The 18887-nt window shown below is 36.8% G+C and overlaps 1 protein-coding gene across 15 annotated transcripts in view; it reads left to right on the forward strand.

The window, feature by feature from the left end:
• WDR19 (WD repeat domain 19) overlaps positions 1-18887 on the forward strand; it is a 106384-nt gene that overhangs the window by 40538 nt on the left and 46959 nt on the right. For 8 of the 15 annotated variants that reach the window (XR_010156296.1, XR_010156295.1, XR_010156293.1 and 5 more), the window contains 6 exons: positions 4633-4782; positions 7955-8102; positions 8231-8435; positions 11544-11703; positions 11908-12018; positions 14520-14629. Coding sequence is in view for 9 of the 15 variants with exons in the window: in XM_063808730.1 (XP_063664800.1) it covers positions 4633-4782; positions 7955-8102; positions 8231-8435; positions 11544-11703; positions 11908-12018; positions 14520-14629 (884 nt within the window). In the remaining 6 variants the exon portion in view is untranslated. Of the gene's footprint in view, positions 1-4632; positions 4783-7954; positions 8103-8230; positions 8436-11543; positions 11704-11907; positions 12031-14519; positions 14630-18887 lie in introns of all 15 variants that reach the window. The other 7 variants (XR_010156291.1, XM_009447514.4, XM_016951453.3 and 4 more) reach the window with 1 other exon arrangement.

Genomic DNA, 18887 nt, shown 5'->3' on the forward strand with positions numbered 1-18887 from the left:
TACTACTTTAAAAGTTTCCACTTTCTCACATGAAATTATCATTATCATTATTGTTTTTTAGAGACAGGGTGTCACTCTGTCGCCCAGGCTGGAGTGCAGTGGCACAATCATAGCTTACTACAATCACAACCTCCTGGGCTCAAGCAATCCTCCTGCCTCATCCTTCTGAGTAGCTAGGACAGGTGCAGGCCACCATGTCGTGCTAATTTTTAGTTTTTTAAATTATTTTTCTTTTTTCTTTTCTTCTTCTTCTTTTTTTTTTTTTTTTTTTAGAAACAGACCTCCTTGATTTTTTTTTCTTTTTCTTTTTCTTTTTTGAGACAGAGTCTCTCTCTGTCGCCCATGCAATTCTCTGCCTCAGCCTCCCTAGTAGCTGGGATTACAGGCACCCGCCACCACACTCAGCTAATTTTTGTATTTTTAGTAGAGACGGGGTTTCATCATCTTGGCCAGGCTGGTCTTGAACTCCTGACCTCGTGATCCACCCGCCTCAGCCTCCCAAAGTGCTGGGATTACAGGCGCAAGCCACCGTGCCCAGCTGAAACATTTTTTATATTTTCTTATTTATTTATTTATTTATTTATTTTAGAAACCTGCTAATTAATTTTTTTTTTTTTTTTTTGGTGGGGGTAGAAACTGGGTCTCCCTCTGTTGCTCGGGCTGGTCTTGAACTCCTAGTCTCAAGTGATCCTCCTACTTTGGCCTCCCAAAGTGCTGGAATTACAGGCATGGGACACAGGAGCCTGGTCTAAATTATTTTTTTTAAAAGAACATGTTTTAAAGCATGCTTTAAAGCATGTTTTAAAGCATGCCATCTGAGAGACTTTTTAAAATTTATGTTTGACCTAAACTAGTAAGTCTTTGAGATAATATACATCAGTAAGGTAGGTCTCATATATCAGGTAATTTGGTGATATGGAATAGGAAATTTGTATGACACTAATAGTTTATAGAGCCCTGATCTCACTTATTTTATCTCACTATCTATAAAATACACAGGGAAATTTTCAGGAGGAAGATACTGAAGATTGAGAGGCTAGCAAGTCTGTAGCAAAGTGGAACTTAAACTAAGATTTCCTGATGGAAAATCTACTCTTTCCACTATGCCACAGTGCTTTTGGAATAAGTGTAGTAGTCTGTTCATAAGGCAGCAACTATCCTGGTTTCATTCTTGAGTGATTCAGAAAATATCATGTTTTTTGGCAGCTTTATTGAAGTTTAATTGATATGCAAAAAAATGCACTATTAAAGTTATATAATTTGGACGGGCGTGGTGGCACATGCCTGTTGTAATCCCAGCACTTTGGGAGGCCAAGGCAGGCTGATTGCCTGAGCTCAGGAGTTTGAGGCTCAGAAATAGTGAACATACTCATCACCCCCAAAAGTTTTCTCCTGCTCCTTTACGATTCCTCCCTCTCATCTGTCCCCACCCCATGCTTTTTCTGTAACTGTAAATGTAATAAATGTTTGTATATTCTAGAGTTTTATATAAATGGAAACATAAAGTATGTACTACTTTTTGTTTGTCTTTTATTCAACATTAATTTTTTTGAGATGCTTTATGCTGTTGTGTGTGTCAGTAATTCATTTCTTTTTATTGCTGAGTAGTAGTAGTCTATAGTATGTATATATCATAATTTGCTTATCCAAGAATTATAGGTGAACATTTGAGTTATTTCCAGTTTGGGGTATTTACAAATAAAGCCTCTATCAACATTCATGTTCAAGAAACTGGCAAATTGTTCTCTAAATCGGTTGTACCATTTTACATTCCCATCAACAGTGTATGAGTGTTCCAGTTCCTCTCTGTCCTCACCAAGACGTGACATAATCAGTCTTTTTCATTTTAGCCACTCTAATAGATGTGTAGTGGTATCATTGTTATTTTAATTTGGATTCCTAATGAACTAATGATGTGGCACTTAGCATATGTTTATTTGCTTTCTGTATATCTTTGGGGAAGCGTCTGTTCAAATTTTTTGACCAATTTTTGATTGAGTTGTTTTCTTATTGATTTATGAGAGTTCTTTATATATATTTGGATTCAACTCCTTTATCAGATGTATGCTTTGCAAATATTTTCTTCCAGCGTACAGATTGTATTTTTATTCTCTTAATAGTGTCTTTCAAAGAGAAGATTTTTTTTAATGTTTACAAAGTCCAGTTTATCAATTTATTTTTTCATGGATCATGCTTTTGGTGTCATAGCTAAGAAATCTTTGCCTAACCCAGCGTCACAAAATTTTTTCCTATGTTTTCTTCTAAAAATTTTATAGTTTTATGTTTTGCATTTAGGTCCATGATGTTTTGAGTTAAATTTTGTTTATGCCATGAGGTATAGATCACTTTTTGCAAATGATATCCAGTTGTTCCAGCACCATTTTTTGAAAAGATTATCCTTCTCTATCTTGCCCTGAATAGAAGTCCAAAATGTTATCTTTTTTTAAATTTTAATTAAACTTTCTGTTTTGAGATCCTCGTAAAATTCACATGCAGTTGTAAGAAACAATGCAGACAGAAGTCCTAGGTACCCCTTTACCTAGTTTCCCGCAGTGGTAATATTATAGTAATCACAACCAGGATATTGACATTGGTACAGTCAACATACAGAACAATTCTGCTGCCACCCCATTCTTAACCCCTGGTAACAACTTGTTCTCCATTTCCATAATTTTGCCATTTCAATAATGTGTAAATGGAACCAAACAGTATGCAATATTTTGAGATTGGCTTTTTTTTCACTCAGCAGACTTCTCTGGAGATTCATCTAAGTTGTGTGTATCCATAGTTTGTTCCATTTTGTTATTGAGTCGTATTCCATGGTATGGATGTACTAGTTTGTTTAACATTTGCCCATTGAAGGTCATATGGACTGACAGCCAAGTGGAGTTTCTTTTTGAGGTTATGAAATGTTTTAATATTGATTGTGATGAAGTATTGCACAACTCTGTGAATATACAAAAAACCATGGAGTTGTATCCTTTAAGAGGGTGAATTTTATAGTGTATAAATTATATCAATAAAGCTATTAAAAATAAGAATAAAAGTACAGTCCTCTTTGTTTTTCGTTTTTTGTTTTTGTTTTTGTTTTGAGATGGAGTCTCGCTCTGTCGCCCAGGCTGGAGTGCAGTGGCGCGATCTCAGCACACTGCAACCTCTACCTCCTGGGTTCAAGAGGTTCTCCTGCCTCAGCCTCCTGAGTAGCTGGGACTACAGGCACACGCCACCACGCCCAGCAAATTTTTGTATTTTTAGTAGAGATGGGGTTTCACCATGTTTTAGTAGAGACGGGGTCAGGCTGGTCTGGAACTCCTGACCTCGTGATCCACCCACTTCGGCCTCCCAATGTGCTGGGATTCCAGGCATGAGCCACCACGCCTGGCCAAATACAGGCATCTTTAAAACAGGAAAAAGAATCAGTTGAACATATCTGTCTCTATTTCAGGCTTCCATTGATCTGTGTATCTGTTCTTCCACCAATACTACGCAGTCTTGATTACTATAGCTATAAAAAGAAAGCCTTAAAATTGGGTAGACTAATTTCCCACTTTATTTTCTAAATTGTTTTAGCTCTTCTAGTTTATCAGTCTGTATAAATTTTAGAATAATTGTGTGTCTATCTACAAAAAAATCTTGTTGAAATTTCTTTTATTAGAATGATATTAAACCTTTATATCAGATGGGAATAATTAACATGTTAATTTCCCATCCATGAACACAGTATACCTCTCCATTTAGTTAAATATTTTGTGTCTTTCATTAGTGTTTTATAATTTTCAGCATACAAGTCCTGGGCATGTTATGTTTAAGTTTATACCCAAGTATCTCATTTTTTGAGTAATTGTAAATGGTATTGCATTTTTAATTTGGTATGTACATGTTCATTGCTAATATACATTCAGTTGATTCTATCAGGTGGATTTTTTTGTCTTAAAATTAATTTTCTAATTTATTAATAGCAAAAAATTGAAATAATGTATTTAAAAGTTACTCCTATATAATAGGGGTATTTCTAGCAAGTAGGAAATCTAAAAATCAATTATGCTTTAATATCACTAAGAATGTTAGAATTAATAGACTGTTTAATCACAGGTACAGTCCCATTTTATTTTTATTTTTATTTTTATTTTTTATTTTTTATTTTTTTGAGTCAGAGTCTCGCTGTATTGCCCAGGCTAGAGTGCAATGGTGCGATCTCGGCTCACTGCAACCTCTGCCTCCTGGGTTCAAGCAATTCTCCTGCCTCAGCCTCCCAAGTAGCTGGAATTACAGGCGCCCGCCACCATGCCCAGCTAATTTTTGTATTTTTAGTAGAGATGGAGTTTCACCATATTGGCCAGGCTGATCTCTTGGCCAGGCTGGTCTCGAATTCCTTACCTTGTGATCCGCCCGTCGTGGCCTCCCAAAGTGCTGGGATTACAGGCGAGAGCCATTGCGCCCAGCTTTTCCCATTTTATTTATTTTCTTGAGTCTGTACCTTTCACATATACTAAATATTATTCTTAGATACTTCATCAAAAACATGACATTTTTCTCTTAAAATTAGAACATATGTTTAATTTAAATGTTGAAAGTTAGGATTTCCTTGACTACCTTTTATATTTTCATGGCTGGATTTTTTTTTTTTTTTAGACTGGTGTCGTTCAGTATTTCTACATTGAAGACTGGCAATTCGTTAATGATTATCGACATCCTGTCAGTGTGAAAAAGATTTTTCCCGACCCAAATGGGACCAGATTAGTTTTCATTGATGAAAAAAGTGATGGATTTGTTTACTGTCCAGTAAGTCTAGAACATTTTTAAATGTTTATTTTTTGAAATGCAATATAGGGAAAAAAAGTGTGTTTAAAGCCTATCTCATGTAAAATTTTCTATTAATTAGTGCCAAGGATTGTAGTTCTTTGCTGTCATCTTCATAATATCATGTTTATGATAGATTTCTCGTATCAAGAAAACTTCTTCCATTATTCTGTAATTTTTCATAGTGGCCATCCCAGAAAGATTTTTAATGGGAAAAATAGTTATTATATCCTAAACCACTTTCAAACTTATCATATACTTACTGCACAATACAATAATTATAGTGTATCTGCCTGTACATGACTTTTCTCTCCCGATAGGCAGTGAGCTTATCTGTGCCTTCTGCCCACCTCAGTTGATTTTCCTCTTTCCTTGAAGATCCTGAGCACAAGGGACAGGTATTTCTGTATTAGATGAGTAAAAATGGATGAACCCATTTTAAAAATCAGTCACTCATATTTTTAAACATCCTTAACTTTTTTGAAAATAGATTTAGAAAAAAGGAGATGTGCCTTTACATTAGTTAACTATAATTGGATTTTTCATTTACTTTTTATATCCTGTTAATGGTTTACTGTGTTTTTGGTCAAATTCACATAAGCTACAGCTGCTTGTGGACCCATCCTTAATACTGTTTCCAGGTGCCTAGGTCTCACTGTGTTGTCTCCCCAATGTAAACAGCCTGCTCCTCACTGCTACACTTCACTTGATACAAAGACTTACTTCCTCCCCATGCCCGCCCCTTCTTCCTTTCCTTTCCTTCCCTTCCTCTTCCCTTTCCCTTCCCTTCCTTTCCTTCTCTTCTCTTTTTCTTTTCTTTCTTTATTTGACAAGTATAACAAATTTCCACAGATGTACCTGGATTATATATGCCAAATTCCTAATCTGCTAGTTCTTAGTCAATGCATTCCTCTCCCAATTGCAAAGCAAATGAGGAAGGATGACATAAATGAAGATAAACCTTGAGTTTCCTCTACTTAATACAGAAATTCCACCTTGTATAGGTTTCCTTTCTATAACAGGGAACTAATTAGAGCTGCCTTGAATTTCCCCTGTGTGCGTTCACCACAGTTAGAAACTGTGGCTTAGACAGAATATACAAGAGAGTAGGAGGGTAAATCAGGTATCTGTCAGGAGTTAAATTCAGAAATAGGGTGTAGCTGCTAGGAAAAGGGTAAGGAGTAAGGTCAGCCTTAAACAAGGTGATTTCAATCATTTTTACTTTCTCCATTTACAGTTCTCTTTTTCTTGATAATTTCTGTTAAAGAGCTCTCACTTTGATTGGATTTCCAGTTTTTCTGTCTAAGATGGAGACAGTTCTAGTACCTACTTTGTAGGGTTGTTAAATGAAAAGTAAATAGGATGATGCATGTAAGCTTTTAGTATAGTGTTAGCCACATAATAAGCACTAAATCTTTTTTAAAAACAGTTCGGCCACTAGTCCAGTGGCACTGATGTGCTCATCTATACAAAGTGAGAATCAGTATAGCATAGTGGTTAGAAGCAGAGACTCAGGAGCCAGACTGCCTGGGTTCAAATACTGGCTCGTCAACCTACTAGCTGTGTGACTTTGGGCAGATTTCTCTGTACTTTAGTTTCTTCATCTGTAAAACGGGAATAATAATAGTATCTGTCTTCTAGAGTATAAGGTTAGAATTAAATGAAGTAATTAGTACAATATCTTGTAAGTAGCACTGTCCAATACAAATATAATGTGAACCAAATATGTAATTAAAAATTTTCTATTAGCTACATTTTTAAAAGATAAAAAACAAACAGATGAAATTAATTTTAATATATTTAATTTAACCCTTGAGGAATCGCCACACTGTCTTCCACAATGGTCGAACGAATTTACATTCCCATTAACAGTGTAAAAGCGTTCCTCTTTCTCCTCAGCCTTGCCAGCATCTATTGTTTCTTGACTTAATAATCGCGATTCTGACTGGTGTGCAATGGTATCTCAATATTATCATTTCAATGTGTAATTGAATATAAAAAAAGTAATGAGATATTTTACAATCTTTTTTCATGCGAACTCTCTGTGTAGTTTACACTTAAACATATCTCAATTCGGACTTAGCACATTTCAGTGCTTAATAGGTACATCTGGCTACATGTAGATGTTATAATAGCAACTACTATGTTAAATAACACAGCTTTGTAGTATGAATTATTATTTGCAAGAATTTTATATTTCATTCTCATTTTGAGAGTAGGATGAGGCAGATATTTTTCAGTTCCCTATTCAGGATATATATAAGCCTACCTGCCTGAGTTCACAGGACTTATATGGACTGATTTTTGTAAATAGCTTATTTAGTATAATATTACAGTCAGCCCACCCTATCTGTGGGTTCCTCATCCATGGATTCAGCCAACTGTAGATCAAAAATATTCAGGGGAAAAATGGATGGTTTTGTCTGTGCTAAACCTGTGCAGAAAACTTTTGTTGTCTATATTCCCCATACAGTATGACAACTATTTACGTAGCATTTATATTGTATTAGGTATTATAAGTAATCTAGAGATGATTTAAAGTATAAGGGAGGGTGTACATAGTTTATACACATATTACACCATTTTATTCAGGGATTTGGCCATCTGTGGGTTTTGCTATCCGTGGGAGATCCTGGAACCAATCCCTCATGGATGTTGAGGGATGATTGTATATTTATATTTGTTGACATGCATTTTAGAGAAGCTTTTGAAATAAAGCATCCCTAGTGTAATTTACTTCAATCATGTGAATTAATTTGTTTCTTAATACCCACTATTATCAAATACTCAGTATTATTGAAAAATTTCTAAACACAAGTACAAGTGTGTTCGTAGTTTAAATTTCTGTCATCCTGAGCAGCTTTAATTTTTTTTCCTTAACCTGAAGCTTTGTGTCTAGACTTGTGGGTTCTCCTACAAATTTGCCAGATTTTAGATCAAACCTTGGATTTTCCAAATAACTATAGTTTTTTCAAGCCAGACCTAGGATAGGAATGGAAAAAGAAACTTTCTTTCCTGTTGTTGTTGGAGTGATGTTAGATTGAATATGACTCAGTAAGCTAAGCCAGCTAAGGCTGCAAACAGGCTTCTACCACGGCAAATGATAATGATTCAAGTACAGACTTGGGGCAAATCTGTAAATTTTATTTTGTAGGTCAATGACGCTACCTATGAGATTCCAGATTTTTCACCAACCATTAAAGGTGTTCTTTGGGAAAACTGGCCAATGGATAAAGGTGTATTTATTGCTTATGATGATGATAAGGTGTACACTTATGTCTTTCACAAGGACACTATACAAGGTACTAAACCCCTTTTGTGTATATTCGCTGACAAACGAATTTCCCATTGCAGTAAAATTAAAACATTCTTTCTGATATTTGTGCTGAGTATTAGCTTTCAGCATTGCGATGTCTGTTTTATAATGTAGGAGCCAAGGTTATTTTGGCTGGTAGCACCAAAGTTCCTTTTGCTCATAAACCTTTGCTGCTGTATAATGGAGAGTTGACCTGCCAAACACAGAGTGGAAAAGTAAACAACATCTACCTTAGCACCCATGGCTTTCTCAGCAACTTAAAAGATACGGGGCCTGACGAACTGAGACCAATGCTGGCACAGAATTTAATGCTAAAGAGGTAGGCTTTCAAACACTTCTTTTGGAACTTCTCATTTGCTTTTGTGATTTTAAAGGTCAAATCCTATAATTATTCTATCTTATTTTATTGCTTTATTCTTTATCCTTGCAAGAATTTTTTTTTTTTTTTGTAAATGTAGAAGTACAAGTGCAGTTGTGCTACATGGATATAGTGCATATGGTGAAGTCTGGGCTTTTAATGTACCCATCACCAGAATAGTGAACACTGTACCCAGTGGGTAGTATTTTATCCCTCAACCCTGTCTCACCATCCCGCCTTTTGGAGTTGCCAGTATCTATTATTCCACCTGTATGTCCATGTGTACCCATTGTTTACCTCCCACTTCTAAGTGAGAACATGCAGTTTTTGACTTTGGGGCATTTCACTTAGGATAATGACCTCGAATTCCATCCATATTGCTGCAAAAGACATGATTTCATTTTTTTAATGGCTGAGTAGTATTCCATAGTGTGTATATCTATATATACACACCACTTTTTAAAATCCAGTCATCTGTTGATGGACACTTAAGTTGATTCCATGACTTTGCTATTGTGAATAGTGCTGCAGTAAACATATGAGTGCAGGTGTCTTTTTGATAAAATGTCAAATCCTATTCAATAGATGGAGATAACAGCACTTACCTTATTCATTTCGCAGGGATATTGTGAGGCTCAGATAAGATAGTCAGCTGTTTTTATTATGAGTACTTTATTACAAGAAAAGCCCTTAAGAACAAAACGGTTTCTAAGCTTCCAAAGAGCCCAGTTATTGGGAAATCCTAATAAAATAAACCTAATTATTTCAACAATATCTTGACTTCATCATAGCGAGGTTTGATTTTGCTTTGCTTATAATTTCCTTTTACTGTTTTTTTCTCTTATCTCCTAGAGCCACCGTGAATTCCTTTGACGTTCTAATTCTTCCGAGCCTCTCTTAAATGTTGCTGTTTATTGGGGTCTCATGAGTTTCCTTCTCTTCTTACTCTAATTATTCTTCCTGAGTGAATCTCCTCTGCTTAACATGGCTCAACATACCACCCATATGAAGCTGACTCTAAAATCTGTGTCTTTATCTTAAACCTGTACTTACAACTACCTTCCAGTCATGTGTCCTTGGAAGTCCATGAGCTCTTCAAACTTGCCCTTTCTAAAACTGAACTCATCAATTTCCACAGGCCCCTATTTTCCCTCACTGTAATCACACATGCACATGCCTTAACACACATATACACCAGCTCCTTTCCTCCTCCTGTGTTCCCTCGTCTTTACCCAGGCCCTCACCTGGAATAATGTGTAATGTAACTAACCACTTCCTAACTGCTCTGTCTGCCAATAGCCTTGTAACGATCTCATCTGTTCTCCACACACTTTTGAAGATGTGATTTGATCCTCTTATTTCCCTGCTCAGGATCCTTCAGTGACTTTCTATTGCCTTTACAAACAAATCCAAATTCCTGGGGGACCTCCATGACCTACTAGGCACTTCATGATTTAACACCAGCTCAACTGTCTCCACTCAAGTCCCTCTCTGTTCCACTGGCTGCTGAAATTGCATATATTTCATGATTCTTCCTGGAATGCCCTTTCCCTGTCTCTGAATGTAGTAACCCCTCTTTCTTTACCCATCAGCGATAAGTGGAGCCATCTCCTGCTCCAGGAAGCCTTCCCCGACTTCCCCACCACCACAGGCAGTCCTGCTTGGGGTCTTTCTGATGTGTTGCCTCAGAGCCAGGATGCAGTATACACAGTGGTGAAGAGCATGACACCACTTACCTCTGTGTGCCTTGGGCTAGTCTTTTGACGTCTCTAAGCCTCATTTTCCTAATCTATAAAGGAGACATAATAATAATACTTAGTGGGTAGGGTTATTAGGGTAAGAGAATTTATGCAAAAGACTTAGCACAAAGAGTTACCTATTGTAAGTACTCAGTTACCTCTGTCAAACTATGCTGTAGTCATTTGTTTCCTTATCTGTCTCTTCCACCTTCCCCAATTGTGACTGCCTTAAGGACAGCAACTGTGGTTGATTTTTGTATCATGTTTCCAAGCACGTAACAGGAGTTCAGTAAATGTGTTTTGGATGAAAAAATGGATAGGTGAATAGATAAATGGATGAATGAATAGATAGATGGATGTAATATATTCACTCATGTAGAGGTTCCACAAAAAGTTTAATTGGCATTTATGTTCATGTTTTAAACCAGAGGTCAGAAAACCTTTTGTGTTAAGGTCCCAATGGCAAATATTTCAAGCTTTACGGGCCATAGGGTCTCTATGGCAGCTACTCAGTCTGGCTGTTGTAGCAGGAAAGTGGCCACAGACAATCCATTAAAGAGTGGGCTGGGCCGGGGACGGTGGCTCACACCTGTAATCCCAGCACTCTGGGAGGCCGAGGCGGGCGGATCATGAGGTCAGCAGATCAAGAACATCCTGGCTAACACGGTGAAACCCTGTCTCTACTAAAAATACAAAAAATTAGCCGGGTGTCGTGGCATGCGCCTGTAGTCCCAGCTATTCGGGAGGCTGAAGCAGGAGAATAACTTGAACCCAGGAGGCCGAGGTTGCAGTTAGGTGAGATCACGCCATTGCACTCCACCCACCCTGGGCGACAGAGTGAGACTCCGTCTTCAAAAAAAAAAAAAAAAAAGAGTGGGCTGATCAGTGACTTTGTTCCACTCAAGCTGTATTTTCAAAACAGCAGCTGACTAGATTTAGCCCATAAGCCATAGTTTGCTGACCCCTGTTTTAAACTTCTAAATTTATAGGAATAGAATACTAATTTTATTAGACTTATATGAGAACAAAAATAATATTCATCTATGTGTGAAATAAAAAGAAATAAATGAATAGGATTAGCTTATAGTTAATTGAGTAGGCTGATTACAGAGTAGATTCAGATTAATAAAAGAAATTTAGGGAAAAACATTTATCTGTACAAAAGAAGAAAGCTTAAGTGTTTTTTCATTACTTGTAAATGACAATTACAGGTTAAGAAATGTTTTAGACAGTTTATCTGGGGCACGCTATTAGATGACATGTAGTCTGAAAATTGCCTAACATGTGGCAAGTGGAGCATTCTGATTAAGCTTATGTTCTTACATCCCAGGTTTTCTGATGCTTGGGAAATGTGCAGGATTCTGAATGATGAGGCTGCCTGGAATGAGTTGGCCAGAGCTTGTCTACATCACATGGAAGTGGAGTTTGCAATCCGTGTTTATCGGAGAATTGGAAATGTTGGCATAGTGATGTCCTTGGAACAAATAAAGGTAAACAGCATGTTATAGAATTATCAAGTTAACATTTAAATGCTATTTTAAGTTAAATGCAGTCTAAATTTTTTGCGTTTAGTCTTACCTCTTAAACAAGTGAATCGATAGAACATTACCACTTCCTACTGATCAAAGTCCTTAAAAAAGAAAAAAGTTAAACTCTTGCATTTTTTTTCTCATCAGAATTGCTTTTATTTGTAGGGAATAGAGGACTACAATCTTTTGGCAGGACACCTTGCCATGTTTACCAACGATTATAACCTGGCTCAGGACCTGTACCTTGCATCCAGCTGTCCTATTGCTGCCCTGGAGGTATGGCAGCAAGTAAGAATGGAAATTGTGTAAGAGGTATCCAGTGGGGAAATAGGGGGAAAAAAAATGGGGCCGGGTGCAGCGGCTCACGCCTCTAATTCCAGCACTTTGGGAGGCCAAGGTGGATGGATTGCCTGAGGTCAGAAGTCCTAGACCAGCCTGACCAATATGATGAAACCTCATCTCAGCTAAAAATACAAAAATTAGCCGGACGTGGTGGCATGTGCCTGTAATCCCAGCTACTCGGGAGGCTGAGACAGGAGAACTGCTTGAACCTGGGAGGTGGAGGTTGCAGTGAGCCTGTAATCCCAGCTACTGTAATCTCCTGCCCCAGCAGGAGAATTGCTTGAACCTAGGAGGCAGAGATTGCAGTGAGCCAAAATTGTACCACTGCACTCCAGCCTGGGTGACAGAGCAAGACTCCGTCTCAAAAAAAAAAAAAAAAGGAAAGAACATAAGAACATCAAAGGAGGATCACCCCTTCTATATAATTAAAATTTCTCAGCACAGACGCTGTATGCCTTCCCCCTCCTAAAATTCAAACATGTCAGTTTAAGAACCCCTGAGTACTCATTAATTATAATGTTAATCATTAAAATTATAATTCAAAAATGTTTATTCTGCATTTCGTGGAGGTATAAAATGCATGGTATTATAACATTACTAATTGAAATCTAAATGTGTCCAAAGAGAACAGATTGTGTAAATTACAAAAACATATACAAGGAAAAATATCACCATATATTGAGTGCTTACGTGGGCCAGGCACTTTTCTAAGCACTTGTCATGTATTAATTCATTTAACCCTCCCAACAATCCTATGAGATAGGATTGGTTTTTTTCTCTATTTTCCAGATGGGAAAACCGAGGCACATTTATCCTTATTGTGTGAAATTCTGTTGTGTATTAAAAGGTGAGCTAAGGACTAGTGTACCATCACTGGTTTCCCAGAGGTGAGCATTGCAGGAGAGGGCCTAGAGCAGGATGAAGGGCCTGGTTAGTTCAAGGGCAGGGAAGAAGGGAAACCTGGCAATATAGACTAGCAATGAGGAGCATAGACTTCACAGTCAGACATGTCTGGGTTCAAATTCCAGCTCTGTGTAAGCTTGGACATGTTATTTAACCTTTCTGAACCCTAGATCCTATTTCTTTAAAGTATGAAGAATAATATCTAACCCACGGGATATTTGTAAAGATTGAAAAATGAGAATGAGGTCTTTTAGCACAGTGCCTGATCAATAGTAAAGACACATAATTAGCTATTGTAATCATTAATATTATTTCACCTAAAACTGGCATTTCTACAACTATGTAAAAGAGCTTGTTTTGGGAGCATTTGTTATTAATTTTACAACTTTCCTTTTACAAATCATTCTATAGCAAATTTTCATTTTTAAATTTTAAGTGAACTAAATTAACTTTGTTATAAGAAAAATTTAGGTAATTTTACAGTATTATTTAAGATAATTGGGACACCCTGAGAAGTTTTCAAAACTTGGATTAGTACTCACTGAAATAGGAATATGGCTGCGATGACTGAGGGGAAATATATCATCTCAACTCTTTTGCATTTAACTGTGGGCACTTGTCATGTGCTGCTAGACTTAGAAAGGATTTGAGGTAATGGATTGATAATGGAGAGGGGTGATTACTCTTTAACCTCACTTTGAAAGCTGATGAGTTAACCAGGTGAAGAGTTCAGAGGCAGAGCCCTACTGCCCAGCTCTGTCACGTACCAGCTGTGTAACCTTATATACAGAGGAGCCTCTGTTTGCCTCAGTTTCTGGATCTCTAAAATGGATACAAGAAAGTATTAATACATTGCAAAAGGGTAGTTGTGAAAGATAAATAAGCTAATCCCCTAGAACAGTATCTGGCAGATAATAACACTTGAAAAATGTTAGCTATTATTGTTTAGGAAGTATGAATAAAGTGAGGAATGAACTTTAAAAGATTAATGATGAGTTTATATTTAGAATTATGTACCAGGCAGAGAAAAAAGACCACAGGAACTAGGAAGAAAGATATATTTACATTTTAGTTACATTTGCTATTACTCTTGTGATAGAGCTTCAGATTTTCTAAGAAAAACACACCAATTCCTATAGCAAAGTGTTCTCAACTTTTTAAAATCACTACCTTCTAAAAATAAAAATTAACTTTAATTTAATTGATAATTTAATTTGATTACTCCTTGTTGAGAAAAATTAAATACTAAGGACTAAGATTTTGTTAGATAAGACTGAGTTTTGGAGGGCCACAAACCATTATAATAGCTAAGATTTTTTTGCCCCTCCAAGAATCAATTTTTGCCTCCTTCAGGGCTCTATCAAGACCCTATTGAGAATGCATACTATAGTAATATATTATCATTGTAAAGATCAAGTTTCATTATTTAAACAAAAAGATTTTGTAATTAGTTTTATTAAAACTAGCTCTTTGTGGTAACTTTGCAAAATAATTTTGCTCATTTGAAATTAAGGTCTTTCTCTTCTTAACAGATGAGAAGGGATTTACAGCATTGGGACAGTGCTCTACAACTGGCAAAGCATTTGGCCCCAGACCAGATACCTTTTATATCAAAAGAATATGCTATTCAGCTTGAATTCGCGTAAGTCTTTGTTTTTATACATTTCAGTCAGTAGCTAATGACTGCAAATATCTTCAGTTCGAAACTTCCATTAATGATAAGGCCCTCCATTGATTTAATAATTTTTTTAGAGAAAAAATACTGTATTAATTATATATCTGAAAAATGTTTTTTCTAACAATGTCTTATCCATGCATTATCCACTTTAAGTTTTCAGCATCAAAATCTAAGTCTGGATCTAAGCTGTTTCTGCATTTAGAATCTAAATGTTATTATTTTTTTTTTAATAGAGACAGGATCTCTCTCTGTTACCCAGGCTGGAGTGCTGTGGTATGATCATAGCTCACTGTAGCCTTGAACTCCTGTGCTCACGTGATCCTCCCTTCTCAGCTTCCTGAGTAGCTGGGACTATAGGCATGCACCACAAGGCCTGGCTAATTTTTAAATTTTTTTTAATTTTTAGAGAGACGGGGTCTCACCATCTTGACCAGGCTGGTCTCCTGGGCTCAAGTGATCCTCCCAGCTCAGCCTCCCAAAGTGCTAGGATTATAAGCGTGAGCCACTACGCCCAGCCTAATTATTATTTTTAATCACATGTGGCCATCAACAACTATGCATAGCATCACACTGCTTTTCCTAACTTATGTTCATGGTTCTGACCTCCTTTAACACTTTGAGGATTTGCTCTGTAATTTCAAACCATAGTGAAAAACACCGAGGTTTCATCTACATTTTCTATTTGCTTAGAATTATAGTTTTTTCTAACAAAAGTAGACAAATGGGACTTAATTAAACTAAAAAGCTTCTGCACAGCAAAAGAAACAATCAACAGAGCAAACAGACAACCAACAGAATGGGAAAAAATATTTGTAAACTATGCATCCAGCAACAAGCGAATATCCAGAATCTGCAAGGAACTCAAACAACTCAACAAGAAAAAAAAAATAACCTATTAAAAAGTGGGCAAAGGACATAAATAGACATTTTTCAAAAGAAGACATATAAGCAGCCAACAAAAATATGAAAAAATGCTCAATATCATTAATCATCAGAAAAATGCAAATTAAAACCACAATGAAATACCATCTTATACCAGTCAGAATAGCTATTATTAAAAAGTCTAAAAATAATAGATGTTGGTAACGATGTAGAGAAAAGGGAATGCTTATATACTGTTGATAGGAATGTAAATTAGTAGAACCTTTGTGGAAAACAGTATGGAGATTTCTCAAAGAACTAAAACTAGAACTATCATTCGACCCAGTAATACCACTACTGAGTGTATACCCAAAGGGAAAGAAATCATTATATCAAAAAGATACCTGCACTCATATGTTTATTGCAACACTATTCATAATAGCAAAGGTAAAGAATCAACCTAAGTGTCCCATCAGTGGAGCACTAGAGAAAGAAAATGTGGTATACACACACACACACACACAGACACACACACCATAGAATACTACTCAGCCATAAAACAAGAATAAATTGTGTCTTTTGCAGCAACATGGATGGAACTGGAGGCCAAAAAGAAGTAACTCAGAAAGTCAAATACTGCATGTTCTCACTCATAAGTGGGAGCTCAGCCATGGGTATACAAGGACATACAGAGAGGAATAATAGACACTGGAGACTCCAAAAGGTGGGAGGGTGGATGAGGGTTGAAAAATTACCTGGGTACACTTAAAGTCCAGACTTCACCACTACCCAATATATGCATGCAAAGACCTGCACTTGTACCTCACAAATACATATATTTTTTTAACTAAATGATTTTTTTATTACAGTTTTTCTTTCTTGAGTTGCACATGTATGAAAATTAGACAATTGCTGTTGCAATTCAAGCCAAAAACTCTTCCCAGGAGGATACTGAGTGCTTGAGTAATAGTCCTTTATGATGCATAAATAGGAGTCACAAATCTCTCTTGCCTTTGGAAATTCCATAATCTACTCTGAGAAATTTAGAATTTTCTAGTGATCTTAATTGCTAGACCCTCTTAATTGTCAATAGTCTTAATTGACAGACTATACATTTTTATTGCAGTGTTGCATCGAAGTGTAATTTTAGAGGCATTTAGGATCCAGTTTTAAGTTAACATTCAGCCATGGTTGGTGCTACCAATGCAAATATCTGCAGAGAAAATAAATGAATAATTTATTTGCAAATATAATTTTGTACATGTATGTGTAATGACAACCAATTTCTTTTGACATTTATTATGATACATTCCAACGTTCAAAAATATTAAAATATGGAAAAAGATTAGTCTTTAAACAAAGAAAATATAGTTCTAACATTTGATTTTTTCTATAAAACATTTTTACATAGTTCCACTTTACTGTCATAGAGACTTTGGATTCATTGAGAATACTGACACATAAATTCGTGTTGTAGGAGTTATTCTGTCAAAAAGTACTCTTTGGACCAGGTACGGTGACTCATGCCTGTAATCCTAGCACTTTGAGAGGCCCAAGGGAGGAAGACTGCTTGAGCTCAGGAGTTTGAGACCAGCCTTGGCAACATAATGAGAACTTGTCTCTACAAAGAGAAAAAAAAGAAAAGCTAGCCAGGCCTGGAGTCACGTGACTGTAGTCCCAGCTGCTAGAGAGGTTGAGGTGGGAGGATCACTTGAGCCCAGAAGGTTGAGGCTGCTGTGAGCTGTGATCACGCCACTACCCACCAGCCTAGGCGGTGGAGCAAGACCCTGTCTCAAAAAAAAGAAGTACTCTTTCATTTCTAACCATGATACCTTATTTCAAATTTTCTATTCTACAGATTAAAAACGTTATAGAGATTTTATTTCTTCTTAACCAATCTTGATTTCAGTTTGCCACATTTCTGTTCCTTATAAATGCCTATACCAAAAAGTGATGTTGGAATCTTAGTACATAACACAAGAGACAGAGCCCCATTGCCCTGGCCCTCCACCTGCATCCTGAGGATGACTGAGTCTTAGAATATAAAACTTCTGTGCTAAGAAGGAAAGATGATCCACCAAGTCCTGTCAGAGTACAGACACCCCAGTAAGCCCTCGGACCATCCAGAACTCTTCGATTTTCACTTCCTTCAGGAAAATTGAAGTTTTGTAACAAATTCTCAAACTTGTCTCATTATGGTCAGATGAATTGAGTTCAATTGAAAGCCTCTGTGTTGTTGTTTCTAACCCTTTCTGCTCATCACTTGACCATGAAGCCACCGATTCTCAAAGCTTTCACTGATATTTGTATGCAGATCTTCGGACCCTAATGTACACACACCCTAGCCCCCAATAGTCTGAAGGAATTTCCTTGTGATAATAGGAACTAACCTAGGTATAGTTCATTGTCATCAAATACCTGAGTAGCCACGAGCTATGACTTTGACACCTAAGACCCTAGGCCTGTGTTCAATTTCAACAGTCTGTTTCATTATGCATCCAAGACAGTGATTAGGTCAAAGCAGGGCCAGTCTATCAGGTCTGGGTGAGATTTAACTTACTAAAGTCTGGGATTAAACTAATGAGTTAGTTCCATATGAGAGCTTCAAAATAAAATAATAAATAATCCAGTGAGCTAAAAATAACATAAAAATAAAGTGAGAGTTCCAAAGTATTAATTTGGCTTGCCCAGGGAAAATCTCAGGCTCCTGTGGGAGGAACTGTCAACTCAATTGATTGTATCAGCTGAGCTAGGGATATCTCCTGAGAATGTCTCCTCCCTATTCTCAGGAAAAATCCCTAGCTTGGTTGAAGTCATCAGGTCCATACTGGTAATTTCCACTTAGGAACATTGCTGACTATGGAGTCCTAGGCTGACCAAAAGAAATTTCTCAACTGCAGAACAGCTTCTTTTCCAAAAATGTCCTTGTACATTAATAGATGAGGAAAGTGAATGAGGCTTAGAGAGGTTTAGTAACTTGCCTAAGCTGATAAAGTAGTGATAAGGTAGATCTCAAATCATGCCATTTCAGAGCTGATTAATTTATCCTGGAGAAGATGGTTTCTTAGAGGAAGATAGATCCCAAAAAGTATCTCAGGCAAATCACTGATTCATTCTATCCCAAACAATGAAAATAAATTGAAATAATAAAAGTCTTCTGTACATGCAGATCCATGTTAGCATCAGTCATGGGAAGAGAATATTATTATTGTTATTTTTTTTTTTTTTTTTTTTGAGATGGAGTCTCACTCTGTCACCCAGGCTGGAGTACAGTGGCGCAATTTCAGCTCACTGCAAACTCTGCCTCCCAGGTTCAAGCAATTCTCCTGCCCCAGCCTCCTGAGTAGCTGGGATTACAGGC

Source organism: Pan troglodytes, chromosome 3 (assembly GCF_028858775.2).
Source record: "Pan troglodytes isolate AG18354 chromosome 3, NHGRI_mPanTro3-v2.0_pri, whole genome shotgun sequence".
Taxonomy (NCBI): domain Eukaryota; kingdom Metazoa; phylum Chordata; class Mammalia; order Primates; family Hominidae; genus Pan; species Pan troglodytes.